This window comes from Phacochoerus africanus, chromosome 1, assembly GCF_016906955.1.
Source record: "Phacochoerus africanus isolate WHEZ1 chromosome 1, ROS_Pafr_v1, whole genome shotgun sequence".
Lineage (NCBI taxonomy): Eukaryota > Metazoa > Chordata > Mammalia > Artiodactyla > Suidae > Phacochoerus > Phacochoerus africanus.
In genome coordinates, this window is record NC_062544.1 from 279,626,080 (window position 1) to 279,643,383 (window position 17,304).

At 44.2% G+C, this 17,304-nt stretch overlaps 1 protein-coding gene and 1 long non-coding RNA gene across 3 annotated transcripts in view; one reads left to right on the forward strand and one right to left on the reverse strand.

Annotated features, from left to right (window-relative positions):
• Positions 1 to 10,625: 10,625 nt before the first annotated feature.
• LOC125135730 (carbonyl reductase [NADPH] 1) lies at positions 10,626 to 16,735 on the forward strand. The gene is made up of 3 exons (XM_047796120.1): positions 10,626 to 11,227; positions 11,740 to 11,847; positions 16,016 to 16,735. Exons 1-3 carry the CDS (start codon positions 10,939 to 10,941, stop codon positions 16,486 to 16,488), a joined length of 870 nt encoding a protein of 289 aa, XP_047652076.1. The 5' UTR covers positions 10,626 to 10,938; the 3' UTR covers positions 16,489 to 16,735.
• The window catches only part of LOC125135748 (uncharacterized), a 33,582-nt gene continuing 27,550 nt past the window's right edge, over positions 11,273 to 17,304 (reverse strand). Inside the window, exons 5-6 of one of the 2 annotated variants that reach the window (XR_007137043.1) lie at positions 15,383 to 15,543; positions 11,273 to 11,460 (exon numbers count right to left, since the gene is read on the reverse strand). This is a non-coding gene — a long non-coding RNA (uncharacterized LOC125135748). Of the gene's footprint in view, positions 11,461 to 15,382; positions 15,797 to 17,304 lie in introns of both variants that reach the window. The other variant, XR_007137044.1, reaches the window with a different exon arrangement.

Consider the following 17,304-nt stretch of genomic DNA (forward strand, 5'->3'; position numbering starts at 1 on the left):
AGCCACAGCAATGCCATATCCAAGCCACATCTGCAACATACACCACAGCTCATGGCAATGCCGGATCCTTAACCCACTGAGCAAGGCCAGGGATGGAGCCGGCAACCTCATTACTCCTAGTCATATTCGTTAACCACTGCACCACGATGGGAACTCCACCAATCCTTTTTGTTTAACTGTTTATGAAATCAACAGTTTCCCTTTTAGAATTTTTTTTTAATTTCTTACTCAGCTCATCATTAAGGTCTGGAAGTCAGAAACTTGTATTTCTTTTTTAAAAAGTTCTTTCTATAGATCCTCTAGAAAAGGAAACATTTTTTGCAAAGTATCCTAGTAAAGACACTAACAGTGACAAAAGACTTAAGGCACATTTTAAATCTGATTGCAATGCAAATTGACCATGAAACTTGGTAATTGTTAAGACATATAACAATTTGAACTAACTAGAAGAAAAAGAATTATAACAAAATACCAGTATATATCCAAATTTCAGAAACTGTAAAAGTTTTAGAATATCTATTAAAAACATCTATTCATCTATATAATCTGATGTTTATCACTCACTTGATAATGCACTCTATGTATTTTAACATTTCAAATAATTTAAGTAAATTTAACATTTTTTAATGCCTCAAGGATCCCATCAAGCATTTTAAAGTTAGCTGAGTTAAAAGTACTTTAATTAGAATTTGACAGTGTTTATAAATAAATCATTTTTTTTAATTTGCTCAGATACAATCATAGGTTGCTGTGGATAATACTTCTTTCTTAACCAAAGTTACAAGAGATCTCAAAAACAAATACAGCAGATCACTTAAAAGAACATTATATAATCTGTTATCGAAGTAGCATTCCAATGAAACTTTGTTTTCTTAACAAAGAAAAGCCAAGTTCAAGTTTTGTACCAGCTTATTTTAAAATTAACTTACTCAGTTAAACTTAGTTCTGACAAAGTAAAACCCTTCTCTCAATGTTTGCTTCCCACAAACCTTCCAGCACTTTCTGTATCCATTAGTTTTTCCCCTATTTTGCATTTAAAACAAGCTAGAAGACAGACTTACTCTTCTTTTCCCTTGATAAAATAGAATTCCACTCCTCATTCCTTCTCACATATACCTTTTATGTCTCTCTTAATAAGTTCTCTAATGGTTTATCTTTCCAATCCTTTATTTATTTATTTGTAATTTAAAATTTTTTTACTTATTATTTTGTCTTTTGATGGCCGCACCCATGGCATATGGAGGTTCCCAGGCTAGGGGTCCAATCAGAGCTGTAGCTGCCAGCCTACACCAGAGCCACAGCAACGTGGGATCCGAGCCGCGTCTGTGACCTACACCACAGCTCACAGCAACAACGGATCCTTAACCCACTGAGTGAGGCCAGGGACCGAACACACAACCCCATGGTTCCTAGTCAGATTCGCTTCCACTGCACCATGGCGGGAACTCCTGACATTGTTTTAACTCTCGCCTAAGTCTGGAATAAGGCCCTGCCATATCCTTTGGTTTTGTTGAGGTGGTGGGCTTTGACCCCATGGGCTGGGACAGCACACTTGTGCCTGCGGACTAACCCTCCTGTTCTGACTCTGCCAGCAATGGCGGTGCGCTTGCGCCTGCAAAGGGCTCTGCACCCCTCCCCTCCTGTGTTAAGTCAACAAGCAGAGGCAGTCCCCTTGCACCTGGGTGGTGGGCTCTGCGCCCCTCCCCCTTCCGCACTCCCCTAGCAGCGACAGCGGCTGAGGCTGGGGGGAGGGGCAGTGCCATTTGGGGGATTGTATGGTGGTGGCAGTGAGCCAAGGGGTCCCATGGAGGAGAGGAGGTCTCAGAATGTTCTTGGGTTTCCTCCTCACTTCCCTTTTGGGCCTGAGCTCTGAGGGGAAATAAGACCACCCATCCCTGCTGCCAACAGAGAGCATAATAAGTTTCCTCCTGAGACCCTAGTGACTTGTCCTGGACAAACTGAATGAGCAGCTGACAGACCCAATCCTCATCAGATCTGAACTTTGGCCAGATGACAGATGGGGTGAGAATAGGTGTCTGTGTCCAGATAAAACAATATTTAATCATTCTTCCCTTCTTTTTGTCCTTTGTCCATGTATTGTCACCCTGATACTTTAATATCAATCCTAGAGGACTATCTGGAGGAATTTGGTCCCCTCCTTCATTCGATCCTCCAAGTGGAGGTACAGGTCAGGAAGACTTATTCCCCATTTCCCAGGATCGTGTTCTGATCCTCTGATTTCACCCGAAATTACTGGTCTCACCTGAGACCACTGGTCTCACCCAAGACCTTTTGAGGGTTGTGCTCTGATTTTACGATTTCACCTGAAATCGCCAGTCTCACCTGAGACCCTTTGAGGCTTACCGACCCCCATCCCCAACCACCAAGGAGCTATTCACTCACACCCATGATCTTTCCTACCTTGGTCCATTAGCAGAAGTTGCCTGGTGATCACATGATTTCCCGTCTTGTAGAGAAAATTCCGGGTTTGAAGTTCACAGGTAAGGACTTCTCAATTCAGGGCCACTGCAACAGACCATGGGATGTGTCTCCCCTCCTCAAGAATCCATGCTCCAGTGGACCCCAAATCCTAGACGAGCCCCCCAGATCTGTTGGGGACATGGCTCAGATCGTCAGTGTCGAAAAATGAGACACATGAACACGGGGAGATCTCAACAAGGCTCTTTACTTCTGCAGAAGGGAGAGGGTACTCAAAAGGTGCACACTAAGAAGAAAAGACCTTCCCTATTTATCCCTAATGCAGGTGATGTACCTGTCCCCTTCCCATTGGTCAGGTCAGGGTGCACATTTTTCTTGGTTAGCTAATTTGAAACAAACTGTTTCTGGGAGAAGAGGGAAAGAGGAGGGGTGTTGCAGGAAGGCGTTTCAGCCAAAACCAGAGCAAAATGGAGAAGCAAAGATTTCCTTTGATAGAAAAGACATTATGCTGCTTTCCACACTACCCCCATTAAATTTCTCAGTCACTTGAGAAAACCATAACCAGCCAGGAGAAGTCTTGTCCCTTTTCTTCGGAGCAAATTCTCTCATCTAATACTTTCACCTTCATTCCAAAGAAGCCCATTAAAGCAGCCAAACTGAGGAAAAGGCATCAGATCACCCTCTTACCTAAACACTCAGCCCAGACCACTAAGTCTCTTCGAACTAAGCAAGCCTAGGCATATTTGTCATTGGTTCATAGATACAAGGGGACTAGTTGCCTGAGATCTTCCCCAGGAAACTGATTTTCCAAGAAGTTTCTCATATTGACTTCATTTGTCTTAAGCTTGGATAACTGAGGATTAGACTAGAACCTCTGTCAAAAATCTTTCCAAGGGTACTATCACATGGAATAAAATACTTGAACACAAAACTGAAAGCAAAACCGGAATCCTCGCCAGCCAAAAGGAAGCCACAAAATTACAAATGGGATCTCCCAAAAGGAAAATCCCCAAACAGGAACCATAGTTTCCCCAGATGGACAAGGTCCAAGGGGCGTCAGAGTTCTCACCAGGGGACTTACCCAGATGCTGGCAGAAATGTCTTGGTGTTCCAGATGCTACTTTTCTCCTTCCCAAAAAGGTTTCTTAAAGTGGGAATTTCAGGTCAGCAGGAGCAGAGGGAAAGGAAGGAGTTCCCCCAAGGCCAGTGGAGCCTTGAGAGCTGATGGGGTGGTCCTTGCCTTCCAACCACTTTTCAACCCCAGAGTTCCAACTTCTGAGATGACCAGTTGGGTCAGCTCAGGGTCCAGCCCTGTGGAAGGAAACTCTCAGTGATGTGGCCTCCAAAAGAGTCCTCCAACCCTCCACGGACCTGGAGGGAGACTGGAGTAAAAAGAAACCTCAGAGCATCTGATCAAGCCGAGAGCCCTACAGGGCTGCCTGCTCACAGGCAGATCCCTGACGAGCCCTCAAAATTTGTTGCTGATACTTGGCCTCTGTCTGCCATTGCTGAATAGAAACATGGAGACAGGGTTCTGGGTGGAGGAGAAAAAATGGCTTTATTGCTTTGCCAGGCAAAGGAGGGCCACACCAGGCTAATGCCCTAAAGACTCTGCCCCCGTTGGAATGAATCGCGAGGAGTTTTATAGTAAAAAGGAGAAAAACAGGTTTTCAGATAGGAATCAGGATGTGGGGCAAACATGCCTTTTTCTTTCTTTGGGGGGATCATGGTCATCAAAGATGGACTCAGGGCATCTTGGCCTGACCACGAGGGTGGTCTTCCGGGTTATCGCCTAGGATAACAAGGGCACATAGATCAGAGATTAGAACAAACCAGGAAACTTCTTGAGAAACATCATGTGCTAATAATCTTTAACCCACAGGCAATTTTGCTCAGGGTGCCTAATCTTTAGCTTATGGGTGATTGTGTTTAGGGTGCAATTAAGCCATGGAAGACAAGGAAGGACTCTAAGCTGGTCAGTTTTCAAGGACTCATTTTTATTTTATTTCTTTTTAAATTTATTATTTATTTATTTATTTATTTATTCATTTATTTTTGCTTTTTAGGGCCGTACCCATGGCATATGGAGGTTCCCAGGCTAGGGGTCCAGTCAGAGCTATAGCTGCTGGCCTGCACCACAGCCACAGCAACACAGGATCTGAGCCACGTCTGCAACCTATACCACAGCTCAGAGCAATGCCAGATCCTTAACCCATTGAGCGAGGGCAGGGATTGAACTCACAACCTCATGGTTCCTAGCGAGATTTGTTTCCGCTATGCCAAGACAGGAACTCCATAACTTTCCTCTTAAGTGTATAAGATGCCTATAGTATCATGTATATCCCTTGAAAGGGAACCAGGACCCTGCCCCGAGGCTGTGAGACAGAATACTAACTCAGGTAGTAGTGTAGGAACATGGGCTCTGATACATCTTTTTGATATGGATATTGCTTAACATTTATGGCTTAAGGCCTCCAGGCAGTAACACTTCCACAGGTCTTGTTTTATTATAGGAAATACACACTGCCCACAGACTTTGTTTACTGTAGGAAACGCGAATCTCTAGCCCACTCCTCAACTGATAAAAAAGGAATAAGAGGAATGGTGACTTAATCTAAGGAAAGAAAGGGGACAAAGAAACCATAAAGCTTATGGGACATTTCCAACCCTAAAACCCACATTGGACAAGGACTGATATAAGTAATTGAGCAGGGTCAATGGGAGAAAATCACATCTTTCTGCACTCCACGTTGGTACTCTCCCATCTTTAAGGAATAAAAACCCCTAAAGGACAATGGAGAAGGGGGCTCTTCTCCCCACTATGGGGAGGGGGAGAGGCTCAAACTCACCACCAGGATCAATCCCAAATTTGACAGAGAAAAAAAATTACCCAAGTAGACTTGACTTTACTGGTTTTATTTTATTTTATTTTATTTTATTTATTTATTTATTTTGCTTTTTAGGGCTGCACTCATGGCATATGGAAGTTCCCAGGCTAGAGGTCAAATCAGAGCTACAGCTCCCCACCTACAACACAGCCACAGCAAGGAGGGGTTGGAGCCACATTTGTGACCTATACCACACGAGATTCTTAACCCACTGAGCTATTGAACCTGCATCCTCATGGATCCTAGCTGGGTTTGTTAACCTATGAGCCATGAAGGGAATTCCTACTTTACTAGTTTTAAATTAGCATGCTTTTCAAAAACAAATTTCAAAAAGTTTTCCATAGTCACATCTGTCCACCCTTTCTTCTGTGATTTTTCTCCTGGTTTAAGCTTACAGAGCTCTTTTCCATACTGAAAAATGTAAAATTTGACTTATATTTTCCTATGCCTGTTTTATGGTTTCATTTATTAAAATGTAAAATTTCAAAATGAGAAATCCCCTTTTTTTCTCTCTCTCTTTAGAACATAATTGGTATACTTGTATCTTTTTTCTTTCCAACTGTCACTCCCTTTCCCCAGAACTATTTTTTGCAATAGCCCTTTGTTTCCCCTATCAATTGTCAATGCCACTTCTATCATGCCAACTAAAAAAAATTCACTAGCCACTGTCATCACTGACCTTCAACACACTTTGAAAGCAGAAATTAGAAATGAGGCACTCTGTGCTCTGTGAAAAACTGTCAGAACACACCTGCAGATATTTAGATATTTTCAGGAGAAGAACTTAAAAGCCTAATTTCTTGTGTCTTCTCATAGCTAGAAAAGCACAAAGTCGTTAATGGAAATATCTGCTCCTCATGACTGGCAGCAAACTTCTGCCAAAATGTGTGCTTGAGTGCATCTATGCTCCTTCACCCAAATCACAGATACATTGATTTCCTCTTTACCTCTCCAGAGCTTACTGAAAGGCTGTATCATCAGAGCTTACTGAAAGGCTATTTCATGATTCTCACATTGTGCTTTTTTTTTTTTTTTTTAGTCAACAATCATATGCTTAATTCTTTTTACATTATATTTTATATACTATGTTTTCTGAAGCATCCTGCCCCATGGACCTGTCAATTCTTGTGTTGGTACGGGTGCTAAAATTATAAGCAAATCAGGCTGAAATCATGATTCATGGCCCCTTTAGAATTTGCCTTTTGACACAGCAGATCTCTCCCTGCCCCAAGTTCCCTGCACACCACGGGCTCTCCCTGAGTGGCTCTCTTAATTAGTTTAATGCATCCTCTTTCTTTTGACACTGGTTCACCCCAGCTATGGAAAAAAGTAGCTAGTGGTATGAAAAGTGACAGAGAACACCCATACACTTGCATAAAGGGGAAAATCCAAAACAATGCACCTAATTATCCTGAGTGGAAAAAAAAAATCCCTTTTGAAACAATAAACTTTTAGAAATGGAGAACAGATGGGTGATTGTCAGGGGATTGGTTTGGGGGTGGAGGGCAAGAGAGAAGTATGTTTGATTATGAATGAATAGCAAGAACGATCATTGTGCTAATGGAACTGTTATATCTTTTTAATGCATAAATCTCCACATGAGATAAAATTCTATAGATGTGAACACACACACACAAATAAGTAAAATGGAGAAAATCTGAATATGTTTGGTGGATTGCTTTGATGTCAGTATCCTGATTGTGACATTGTATTATAGCTGCAAAATATCACCATTGAGGAAAACTGGGTAAAGTATAATTTTTCACTAGTACGTGTGAATCTATGATCATCTAGATTTCAGAGCGACAGCAGTAAGTGATGGCTGGAAGAGAGATCTCAAATTCTCTGCTCAGGATTTGAACCTGGGCAGCCTGGATATAAAAACCAGGAACCCTAGCCATTAGACCAGCTATCAGCTGAAAGCAGAATTCCCCTGATTCTTGCCCGCTGTTGAAAGCAAGACTATTTCAAGTAAGTAAAGAGTGTAAAAATAGGTATAAAGTTTATTGTTCGAAACACAGTACAACATGTGGGAGAGCATAGAAATACAGAGAATTAGTCTATTTATCGAAGGCAGAGTAAAGCAGTGATACACACCCAAAGGAGTGAGGGTTCGGGCATCCCCTGAATGAGGAGCAAGCCAGAGAGGTGACTTACACCACTTACATGGGGTAGTTCTTCCCGGGGTTTGTCTTCCTTTGGCCAGTTACCTTGCTTCGTCTTTCACACCTGACCAGACCCAGGGCCCTCCCCTGATCTGTGTGCGCGTCTTTTGGCCAAGATGGATTCTGAAGCAGAGCATGGCGGGAAGGTTATCCAGACTTATTATGGCCAGGCACCCCCTCCCTTTCTGACCCAGAGGGGTCTCTCTGCGCACGTGCAGTTGGGGTCTCCTTGACCCTGAAGATGGGGACTATGTGACATCTTTGTTCTTCTGCCCAGGCAGGGCTCAGCCCCTCTTTCGATCCCGTCATTACCATTGTTTAACCAGTTCGCAGAAGGCAAGTACCAGTTATTTGCCTTGTGCCTGTTGTTAATGTCTATCTTATAGTATAGATAGATGTGGCTGGTTGTAAATGTTGGCCCTGGAGCTGATTTATCTACTGCCTCAAGAAGTGTAAACAAGAGGCTAGTTGCCAATGTCTATCCTGGAGCCTCAATAAAATTTTAAGTCAAAAAAAAAGCAAAGGTAACACTTCCCTGAAGGCTCAATGGGTTAAGGACAGGCACTTCAGTGACTCAGGTTGCTGCTGTGGCACAGATTTGATCCCTGGCCCAGGAACTTGTGTATGCTGTGGGCCCGTCCATGTCAAAAAATGCAAAGGTATTTCCCTGATTATTCGTTTCATTTTTTGCAACTGATTGGAAAACTACCTTGAAATTGCTACATAATTGGAAACTATCTAAAGCATTGTTGTTCGGGATAACTTTATGCTTTGATGGAAAGAAATATTTGCACTGTCCAGTACATCAGTCACTAACAAATATGCCCATACAGCACTTGAAATGTAGCTAATCCAACTAAAGAACTGATTTTAATTGTATTATTTTGATTAAATTTACATTTAAATGGTCACTGGTAGCTTGTGGCTACAAGAAGATTGTGGACAAAGAATGTTGCCAACTGGTTCTGCAAAGGAAAGATGTTAACAGACCATCAAACCATCAGCCACTGCAGTTGATGCCAGTGGTATACCCTGAGGGGATTCAGGATGGAGAAACACAGGATACTGGCCCTAGGTAGTTAAGGTGCAGACCAAAGGAATAATTTCAATAAACCCAGGCTCTTGCATCTTCGCATACATGGAAAAGTGCTAAATTCAATACATTGAGATGTCTGGTCTTCTTTAATTAGCTGTAATCTTTTGATGTTCCAACTACCTGGCTTTATTGGTTTTGTTGTTGTTGTTTTGTTTGTTTTGTTTTGCAAAAACTTCTATATATCCTGACCCCTCCCTTACTTGTTCAGAACAGTCCCTCAGAGATATCAGAAAGGCTGCATCCCAGGCTTAAGTCTTTAGTAAGTCTGCTGAATAAAATGTAATTCTCAACTTTTAGGTTGTGCTTTTTGTTTTTTCACTCAGCAAGAGTACAGTACACAAATGAATATTATCGTACAGTCCCCTGAATTCCTCAGTAGTATATATATACCTAGTAAGGAAGAAAATTAATTTCCAACCTTAGAGTTAATTTATGTACTTTCTGGGGATCCTTTAAAGTGGCGATAAGATGCATCTTGATGAGTTACTGTCGGTGTAACAAAGGGCTGCAAAGCCCCTTTGTACCCAGGAGCCACATACAGCTTGCCTGGCAACCCTGCAAGTGTCCAGGGAGATAACCCCGTGATGATTTAGTAAACACTCTCTGATCTCGGACAGACAGCAGTGAATGATGGCTCAGAGTGAAATCTTCATTCTCTGTTCAGAAATTGAAACCTGGGGAGCCTGGTTGAAAACTAGGAATCCTAGCCACTAGATTAGCTAGGAGCTAAAAGTAGAATTGCCCTGATTCGTATGAGAGGGTGGGTGTGTGTGTGTGTGTGTGTGTGTGTGTGTGATCTAATGGTGCTTTATTTTTCAATTTAAAAAAAAAAATTTGGCCATGCCTGCAGCATTCAGAAGTTCCCAGTCCAGGGATCAAACCTGTACCAGAGCAAAGACAATGCCAAACACTTACCAGCTAGGCCACCAGGGAATTCCTATCTAACTGCACTTTTGACTTTTATTAACTATTTCCTATAAAATCTGTCCAGATAACTATGCAATCACATGAACACTGAAACCAGTGGATAAAGATTCCAGAGAGAATTGTCCTGATCCTTGCCACCTGTTGAAAGTAAGAATGTTTCAAGGCGGCAAATACTATGAAAACAGGTGTAAAATTTGTTGTCAGAGTCACAGTACTACATGTGGGAGAGCAAATGGAGGAGTAATTTAAGTTAGAAGCAAAGAAGTAGTACACACCCTAAGGAGAGGTGTGGGTGCAGGTGTCCCCAAGTGAGAAGAGCACCAGAGAGGTGATTTAGATCACTTATACAGCACAGTTCTTTGTTTAACCCATTATCTTTTTCTTTAACTCAATGAAATTTGCTATATTTTTATAGCTGGGGTTTGGCATGGACATGCTGTAAAACTGAGCTGTGATGATCATTGTACAGCCAATTATCTTGTTTTATTTTTCACACCTGACTGGACACAGGACCCTCCCCCATATGCCTGTGCATCTTTTGGCCAAGATGGATTCCAGAGCAAAGGGTGTTCAGTAAGGACTTATTATGGCCTGGCGCCCCCTCCCTTTTTGACCTCAGGAGTCTTACTGCTCACATGTAATCAGGGAGGTCTCCCTCACCCCAGGAGTGATTGAAATGGTCCTCGGATCTTCCCACTCCTGCAGAGCTCGGTTCCTGCCATTAACTTTTTCCTTGAAGTGTCAAAAGGAAAGAAGTCCTAGCTGTTCTCCGCCCAGGGGCCCATCATCTACCTCCACCTCATCCCCACTAACAGGTGATAACCAGCCAAGGATAAACCAATAGCTTTGCTTTCCCATTCTTTGGGAAGATATCAACACACATTTGATCTCCATCATGTTCTTCCAGTTTATTCCACAACTCTAGGTTCTAAAGAGTTTGAGCAATATCCTTTTAAACGCTATAAAGAAAAAAAAAAAAAAGTCTGTGAAATCGACCCATTTCTTTAAGTGCAACTGTGAAGAGGCTAGCAGTGGGTGAATACAAAGAAAAGCTGGCAAAACAGAAGATAAGGGCTCAGTTTAAACGTATTCAACAACAGCCAATCGGAATGATTCTCTGCTCTCAGGCACGCGGTTGCTGGGCAACGGCTCTTCAGCGAACAGCTCTGCAAACCAACCCCAGCGCCCCTTCTCTACTTTCCCTTCAGCCCTAGAGCGGCATCCCGGAGCCAGGCCCTGAGCGGGTGGGGCCCGCGCCTATGCATTCAGTCCGGAGGCTCGCGGCGAGAGTGCTGCTAGTGGGCACACAACCCATTCTGCGTCGCATCGGCTGCCAGCATTGCGCAGACCTTCGGCCCCGCGTTTGGGAGAAACCAGACCCATCCGCTGTCCGTGCAGAGGCACCGCTGCCCGGCTCCCGACCATGTCGTCCAACACTCGCGTGGCGGTGGTGACCGGCGGCAACAAGGGCATCGGCCTCGCCATCGCGCGTGATCTGTGCCGGCAGTTCTCGGGGGATGTGGTGCTTACGGCGCGGGACGTGGCGAGAGGCCAGGCGGCGGTGCAGCAGCTGCAGGCTGAGGGCCTGAGCCCGCGCTTCCACCAGCTGGATATCGACGACCTTCGGAGCATCCGGGCCCTGCGCGACTTCCTGCTCAAGGAGTATGGGGGACTCAACGTGCTGGTCAATAACGCGGGCATCGCTTTCAAAAGTAAGGGGGTAGGTGCTCGCAGGCAAGGCGGTCACGCAGGATGGGTTGGAACTGTTGAGGAATCGCAGCTGTGGGGTCCGGAATGGGAATAGGGAAGCAAATGAAAAGTGGGAAAGGGTACAGCTAGCAGAGGCCGCTGGGAATTGAGTGCTCTCTAGCCAGAGGGAACTGTGTCTTTGGCTGGTTCCAGGGGAACTTTTCTAGGTTGTTCCACAACTTCTTCCTGATTGGACCTGAGTGCAGATGAGTGAATTTTCAACTTATTTTGAAATAAGGAAATTGTAAAAACTGCTACACCGGGATCCCTCCCGGTGCACCTTTTGTGCAGCCTCCCCCCAGTGGTGTGACCTTACAAAACTGCCCAGCATTATCCCAGAAATTCACATGGGCGCAATGCTATTAACTAGATGCACTTTTCCAAAACTTCGCAGATTTCTCACTCACCATTTTTTAATATCTTCCTATGGAATGTTGCGACATGGCTGATAGTCACTCTCCTTTTCTCCTGAAAGCTGTTGATCCCACACCGTTTCATATTCAAGCAGAAGTAACTATGAAAACAAACTTCTTGGGAACCCGAAATGTATGCACAGAGCTCCTGCCTCTGATAAAACCCCAAGGTGAGTCTGATTGGAGCCCAAGCTGTAGTGTTTCTAGTAGGACCTGAGCCCTGCCTGCCACTGGCCTCCAGGATGTGTCTCCACCCAGCCAGGTGCCCTGAGACCTCACTGTCCAGGTCAGGGGTGCTCTCTGTCTGGCTTCTCTTTGCATATCTGGCTCTTTCCTCTCTTTTCCATTTTAGCTCAGAGGTCTCCTCCAAGAGGCCCTTAACTTGCTCAGTGCCCATCACAGCTGGACTTCCCTTAGGATTTCACCTGAGACCTTCTCCTCCACCTCTTCCTCTCACGGTGACCTGATCAGACTAATGGAACCTGTGCTGCCCTCAGTTCATTAGTGCCCATGCCCTCAGTTCATTAGTGCATGGGAACATTCCCAGAGCTCCAAGCACACATTTTGTTTTCCTGCCTCTCCATCTTATGTCCAAGGACTCATCCTTTCCCCAAATCATCTTGGTCAGTGATCCCATCCTCCACCCACCTGGAGATGCTGGCGGTCACCGTGTCTTCCCACTCATTACCATTTACCAGATCCTAAGAGTTATCCTACTAAGTTTCGCCCCAGGCCTTCTCCTCCGTTCCAGCTCTACAGCAGGTCTTCAGCTGTCATTTGTAGACAATTGTAAATCCTCCTCAGAGACCCCTCCCCTCGTTTTGAGTCCTTTCCTTTCATTCTCTGCCCTCAGCAGGCTCACTCCTCTCCCTAAAATCCTTCCGGAGCAAAGTCCAAGCCCTTAGCATGGCTCAGAGGGATCTGTAATCTGAGCTGCCAAACTCCAAGACCATTTTAACTGCCCTTCAAAGTGCTTAATGTTGCTGATCAAACACTCTCCTATTCCTTTGGGTTAAACTGCTGTAATACTGACCCAGAAGTAAGGAGACAGTAGGAGAACCACCACCCATTAAATACACCAAATAAGACAAGCAGATACTTTTAGAAAGACTAAGAGGTGTTGCTTGAGATTGAGTTTGTGCATTTCCAATTTACACTCAGCTTCTGCCCTGTTTCCCCATCCTGTCCTCCTGAAAAGTTCTACTACTTCTAAGACTTGGTTCAGCCTCAAAAGTCAATCTTTAGAATGTCCCCTAATTTGTCCACTCATCCCAGTATTTGAGGGCAGCAGTGGAGTTCCCTGAGTCACCACTGCCCCTTCTCCTTATGCTAACGACTTCCAGCCAACAATTTTTCTTAGTTATCTGGGCCATTGCCTCCCACCTCTGGGCTTTGTCCAGAAGGAGGAATGAGAACTTCCTGGATTTGCTAAGGCAGCTGCTGTTGAACAGTTTCTCTTGCTAGAGTTAATGAAAATCTAAATACGAGCTGTATTCTCAGGATGGGTGTAAGATTTACTAGACTTTTGAGATGAGAGAACTCTTCTGCTTCTTTGGGGAAGCGGTTCATGTTATCATGACTTAATCTAGCATGGGATTCTGTTCTGAGGAGTCTACAGTCTCACCTAGCTTCAGGCAGAGGGCTCCAGGAGGCTAGTTCTAATCCTTGGGTCAGTGGGAGAGCCGGCATGGTGCACACTGGGAAAATGAAGCACTCAGGAGCACTCGGCACTCAGGAGTGTATTAGCCCGAGAGAATTTTGATCTTCTGGTTGACTTCCCTAATCCAGGTTATTATTTCTACCACTGATTCTAGACTTCCTAAGATAGACGAGTGAATGAAGAATGAAAAAGAGCTTGCCATTTGATTACTAATTATAACCAACTTAGTAGGATAGTGTTTCCCTGTCCACTATCCAGATTAAAGGCACGTGAAAAATAATGGCAAGGCCCTTTGAGCAATATAGCTGCCTTTCCTGTATACCAGTTAACCATTCTGACTTCTTCTCCTGCATTTTTTCTTTCTTTATGCCTTTCTATGTTTTGCATTTTTAAGTCATGAAGTATGTGTTATTTGTGTTGTGAGAGAGGCTGATCATATTTTTTTGAGAGTGAAATAAATTAACCCACATATAGCATCTCTGAACGGTGTTACTGCAACATTTTGATGGCTCTATACTGTCTTAAGGACAATGCCATTTCTAGTAATTTACGAGTTGCTTCACACTCCTTACCTGTTCTAGGTAAAAAGAAGGACATGGGATAATTGACTCGTTTCTAAAATGTACTCATCTTAGAAGAATGCTTGGATGATTAATAAAACAGTTTCTCTAAATCACTTTATGTCACAGGATCATCGAATGGGACTCCTAGGCCATTGACTCTCTTATTTGTTGATATTTTCTGAACTCACGAACCTTTAGGGGGATGGAAATCAAAGCTAACTGACTATGGCAGCATGACCAATTTTCTGTTGCCACTTTTTTCCCCCTGTGTGAGTCAGAGTTTAAAAATTTTTGTCCATGTCTGCTAATTTTGGATTGGAAACTGGACATTGTAGAATTTTATAGCTACTTTTGCTATTAGAGCCCATCTTCCTCGGGCTTGTGGTTGTTATTTACTTATTCGTTCATAGACATTATTTTTTGAAGTTGGGTTTCCCACCCTCCTCCCTCTGCAGTGTGAAGCCTCTAATGTTACAGCTCAGGAAGGACAGCCTAGTTTAGAACCACTGTCCCTCTGGGATCACAGTGGATTTAGCAAAGTTCTCTTTTGCCGGCTTTTTCCTGGACCACACCCAGCTGTTAATCTCCACTACTGGCCAGCCAGTTGCTCTATTGTTTTTAACAGTGCAAAGCAAAAATTATTCCACACATGGATCTTTTTTTTTTTTTTTGGTCTTTTTGACATTTCTTGGGCCACTCCCGCAGCATATGGAGGTTCCCAGGCTAGGGGTCAAATCGGAGCTGTAGCCGCCGGCCTACGCCACAGCCATAGCAATGCAGTATCCGAGCTGCATCTGCAACCTACACCACAGCTCACAACAACGCAGGATCCTTAACCCACTGAGCAAGGATCGAACCTGCAACCTCACGGTTCCTAGTCAGATTCATTAACCACTGCGCCACGATGGGAACTCCACACATGGGTCTTGATCCAATTAAATTCAGGCTCTTTTGAAAGGGTACTTTTTGTGGCCTGTTCGGAACCCAGGAGGGTTCTTATCCTCACCTTTTTCTCGTTTTCTCTGGCAAAATTGCTGACTTGCATGATTTAGCTTATATTTCTAGTGAAGCTACCAATCTCCTCCTAATTGCTTTTCAGCACAACTTACATTGTTCTTGAGAATGCCCTTAAGATCTAACTTCCTCATGCTCTTTCAAATAAAATCAGTTCCTTTTGGGAGAGCTTCAGACCTCTCAGGTTTTATGTCCTGCCTCTTTCCACTGTGCAAAATCTCTAAGCCACAGGTCTGAAATTAGGGACAGGGATGGTGACATTTCTCTTGCAGTGACACTCCTGCTTTAGGAGCTGCGAGGGAGGGGCAGTAGTCTCTGGTCTTCTCTTCTCGCTTCTCTTTGCATAATTCTGCCTTACAAACAAGCTGGGGCAAGGATAGTCTAGGCTGTAGTATTCTCCAGATGCCCAACCTAAGGTAGAGCCTTTGTCCCACAAATGAGGGCCAGGTGGAAGAAGGAAGTCCTCACCTCCTGGATACACTTGCCAGGAACTGAACCTCTGCAACAGGTAGCTGAGGGCCAAGGTGAGAAATGCTGATGTCCTACCCATCTTGGGAAGATACCATAGCCCTTGACAAGAAGAGAGTCCTATGTTCTCAGATGCAGCGTCTAGGGTGCAGTTTCTATTGCTGTGGACAGAAAGGGGGAAGGGAAGGAGCAAGTCATGGTTGAATCACCACAGAATCTCTCTGTTCTTACCTGAGTTATTGTAGATATTCTGGAAAACGTTTCTTCATTTGCTGTATGCCTTAAGGACCATTTCCAAAGACTTTAAAGAGTTGAATTTTTACAGTAATTTTCACAAATTTCTAGGTAGTAGGTTTACAAAACTCTTCACATTACCATGATTTGTTTGTTGATTTTAAGTAGAAGACTTCATTCCTGTAATTTCCAAAATGATAAACCCCCAGATGGTTTCAACCAACATTAGAAATATACATGGTTACTTAAAATAATAAAACAAATAAAACCCAGTATAACCACCCCAAGTACTTTCCTTTCCTTCCCTAATGCTCCTTTACAGAGGTAAGTCCTGTCCCAAGCTGGGTATTCATCCTTCTTGTACTCACTTCTCTATGTAATGATTTGTGTGTATTTTAGGCAGAGTGGTGAATGTATCTAGCACTGAGAGTGTCCGTGCTCTTAAGAACTGCAGCCCTGAATTGCAGCAGAAGTTCAAGAGTGAGACCATCACAGAGGAAGAGCTGGTGGGGCTCATGAACAAGTTCGTGGAAGACACAAAGAACGGAGTCCATGAGAAGGAAGGTTGGCCAAGTACCGCGTACGGAGTGACAAAAATCGGGGTCACTGTACTCTCCAGGATCTACGCCAGGAAACTGAGTGAGCAGAGAGCAGGGGACAAGATCCTTCTGAATGCCTGCTGCCCAGGGTGGGTGAGAACTGACATGGCTGGACCCAAAGCCCCCAAGAGCCCAGAAGAAGGAGCAGAGACCCCCGTGTACTTGGCTCTTTTGCCCTCGGGTGCAGAGGGGCCTCACGGTCAGTTTGTTTCTGAGAAAAAAGTTGTAGAATGGGGTGTTCCCCTTGAGAGCTACCCCCGGGTCAAGTCATAATTTGTGTCCTGATTTCACCAAAAGGATATTTACACTATCAAAAATATTCCTGTGCAAAAAAAAAAAAAAAAAAAAACAACTTTGTAAAAGAATCCAAATCTCTCTCTATTAAGTCCCCACTGGGAGACGGCTGCTCATTCTGTGAAGGCTTTTGTGATTTCCTCTGCAATCCCAGGGAGGGAAAATGGAATGGATTCCAAATGATGAATAAAAGTCAAAGATGAATAAATAGTTCTCTATAAATGTCCATGCATGCAGACTGTTAAATGTTAACTCAGCTCAAATATACCTAATTCTCGAGTCTAGTTTGGAGGTGTCTAGTATAGCTTCAAGTTTGTAAGTGAACATCTGGAACCAAAGAGTCCTGGCCGGGCCACCTTCCTGCATGACCTTGAGCAAATGCTACATCTACTGTATCCCCTCACTTGTAAACTGGGGATCACAGTCATAGGTGTGCTGGGAAGATCAGTGTCAGGATAGAGGTGACAGTGTTGAAAACGCACGGGAAGTGCTAAGCATCCTCTGGCATGAGTCCCTATAACAGGGTCGCAGTACCACCAGGACAGCAAGGACAAGCTTCTTCTGCCCAACATCAAGCCTGGCTTCCCCAGGGCCCCAGGAATGGTCCCCCACCTTCTGTTTCCTGCCTTCACGGAGGCACTCCCTGTCAAATTCCATGTAAATAACACATTCTTGCATACATTACTTTGGGTGGGTGGTGGCCATGGCATGCAGTGGCTTGATGTGGGGTCTCAATTCCCAGACCAAGCACTGAACCCTGGCTGCAGCCGGGCAAGGAATGAGTCCCAAGCTAGA

Excerpts from the sequence above, each read along its gene's own strand:
- LOC125135730 (XM_047796120.1), top strand. The coding sequence starts at position 10,939 with ATGTCGTCCAACACTCGCGTGGCGGTGGTGACCGGCGGCAACAAGGGC. Across the intron at positions 11,228-11,739 it reads CGCGGGCATCGCTTTCAAAA|CTGTTGATCCCACACCGTTT; the intron begins GTAAGGGGGTAG and ends TTCTCCTGAAAG. Across the intron at positions 11,848-16,015 it reads GCCTCTGATAAAACCCCAAG|GCAGAGTGGTGAATGTATCT; the intron begins GTGAGTCTGATT and ends TGTGTATTTTAG.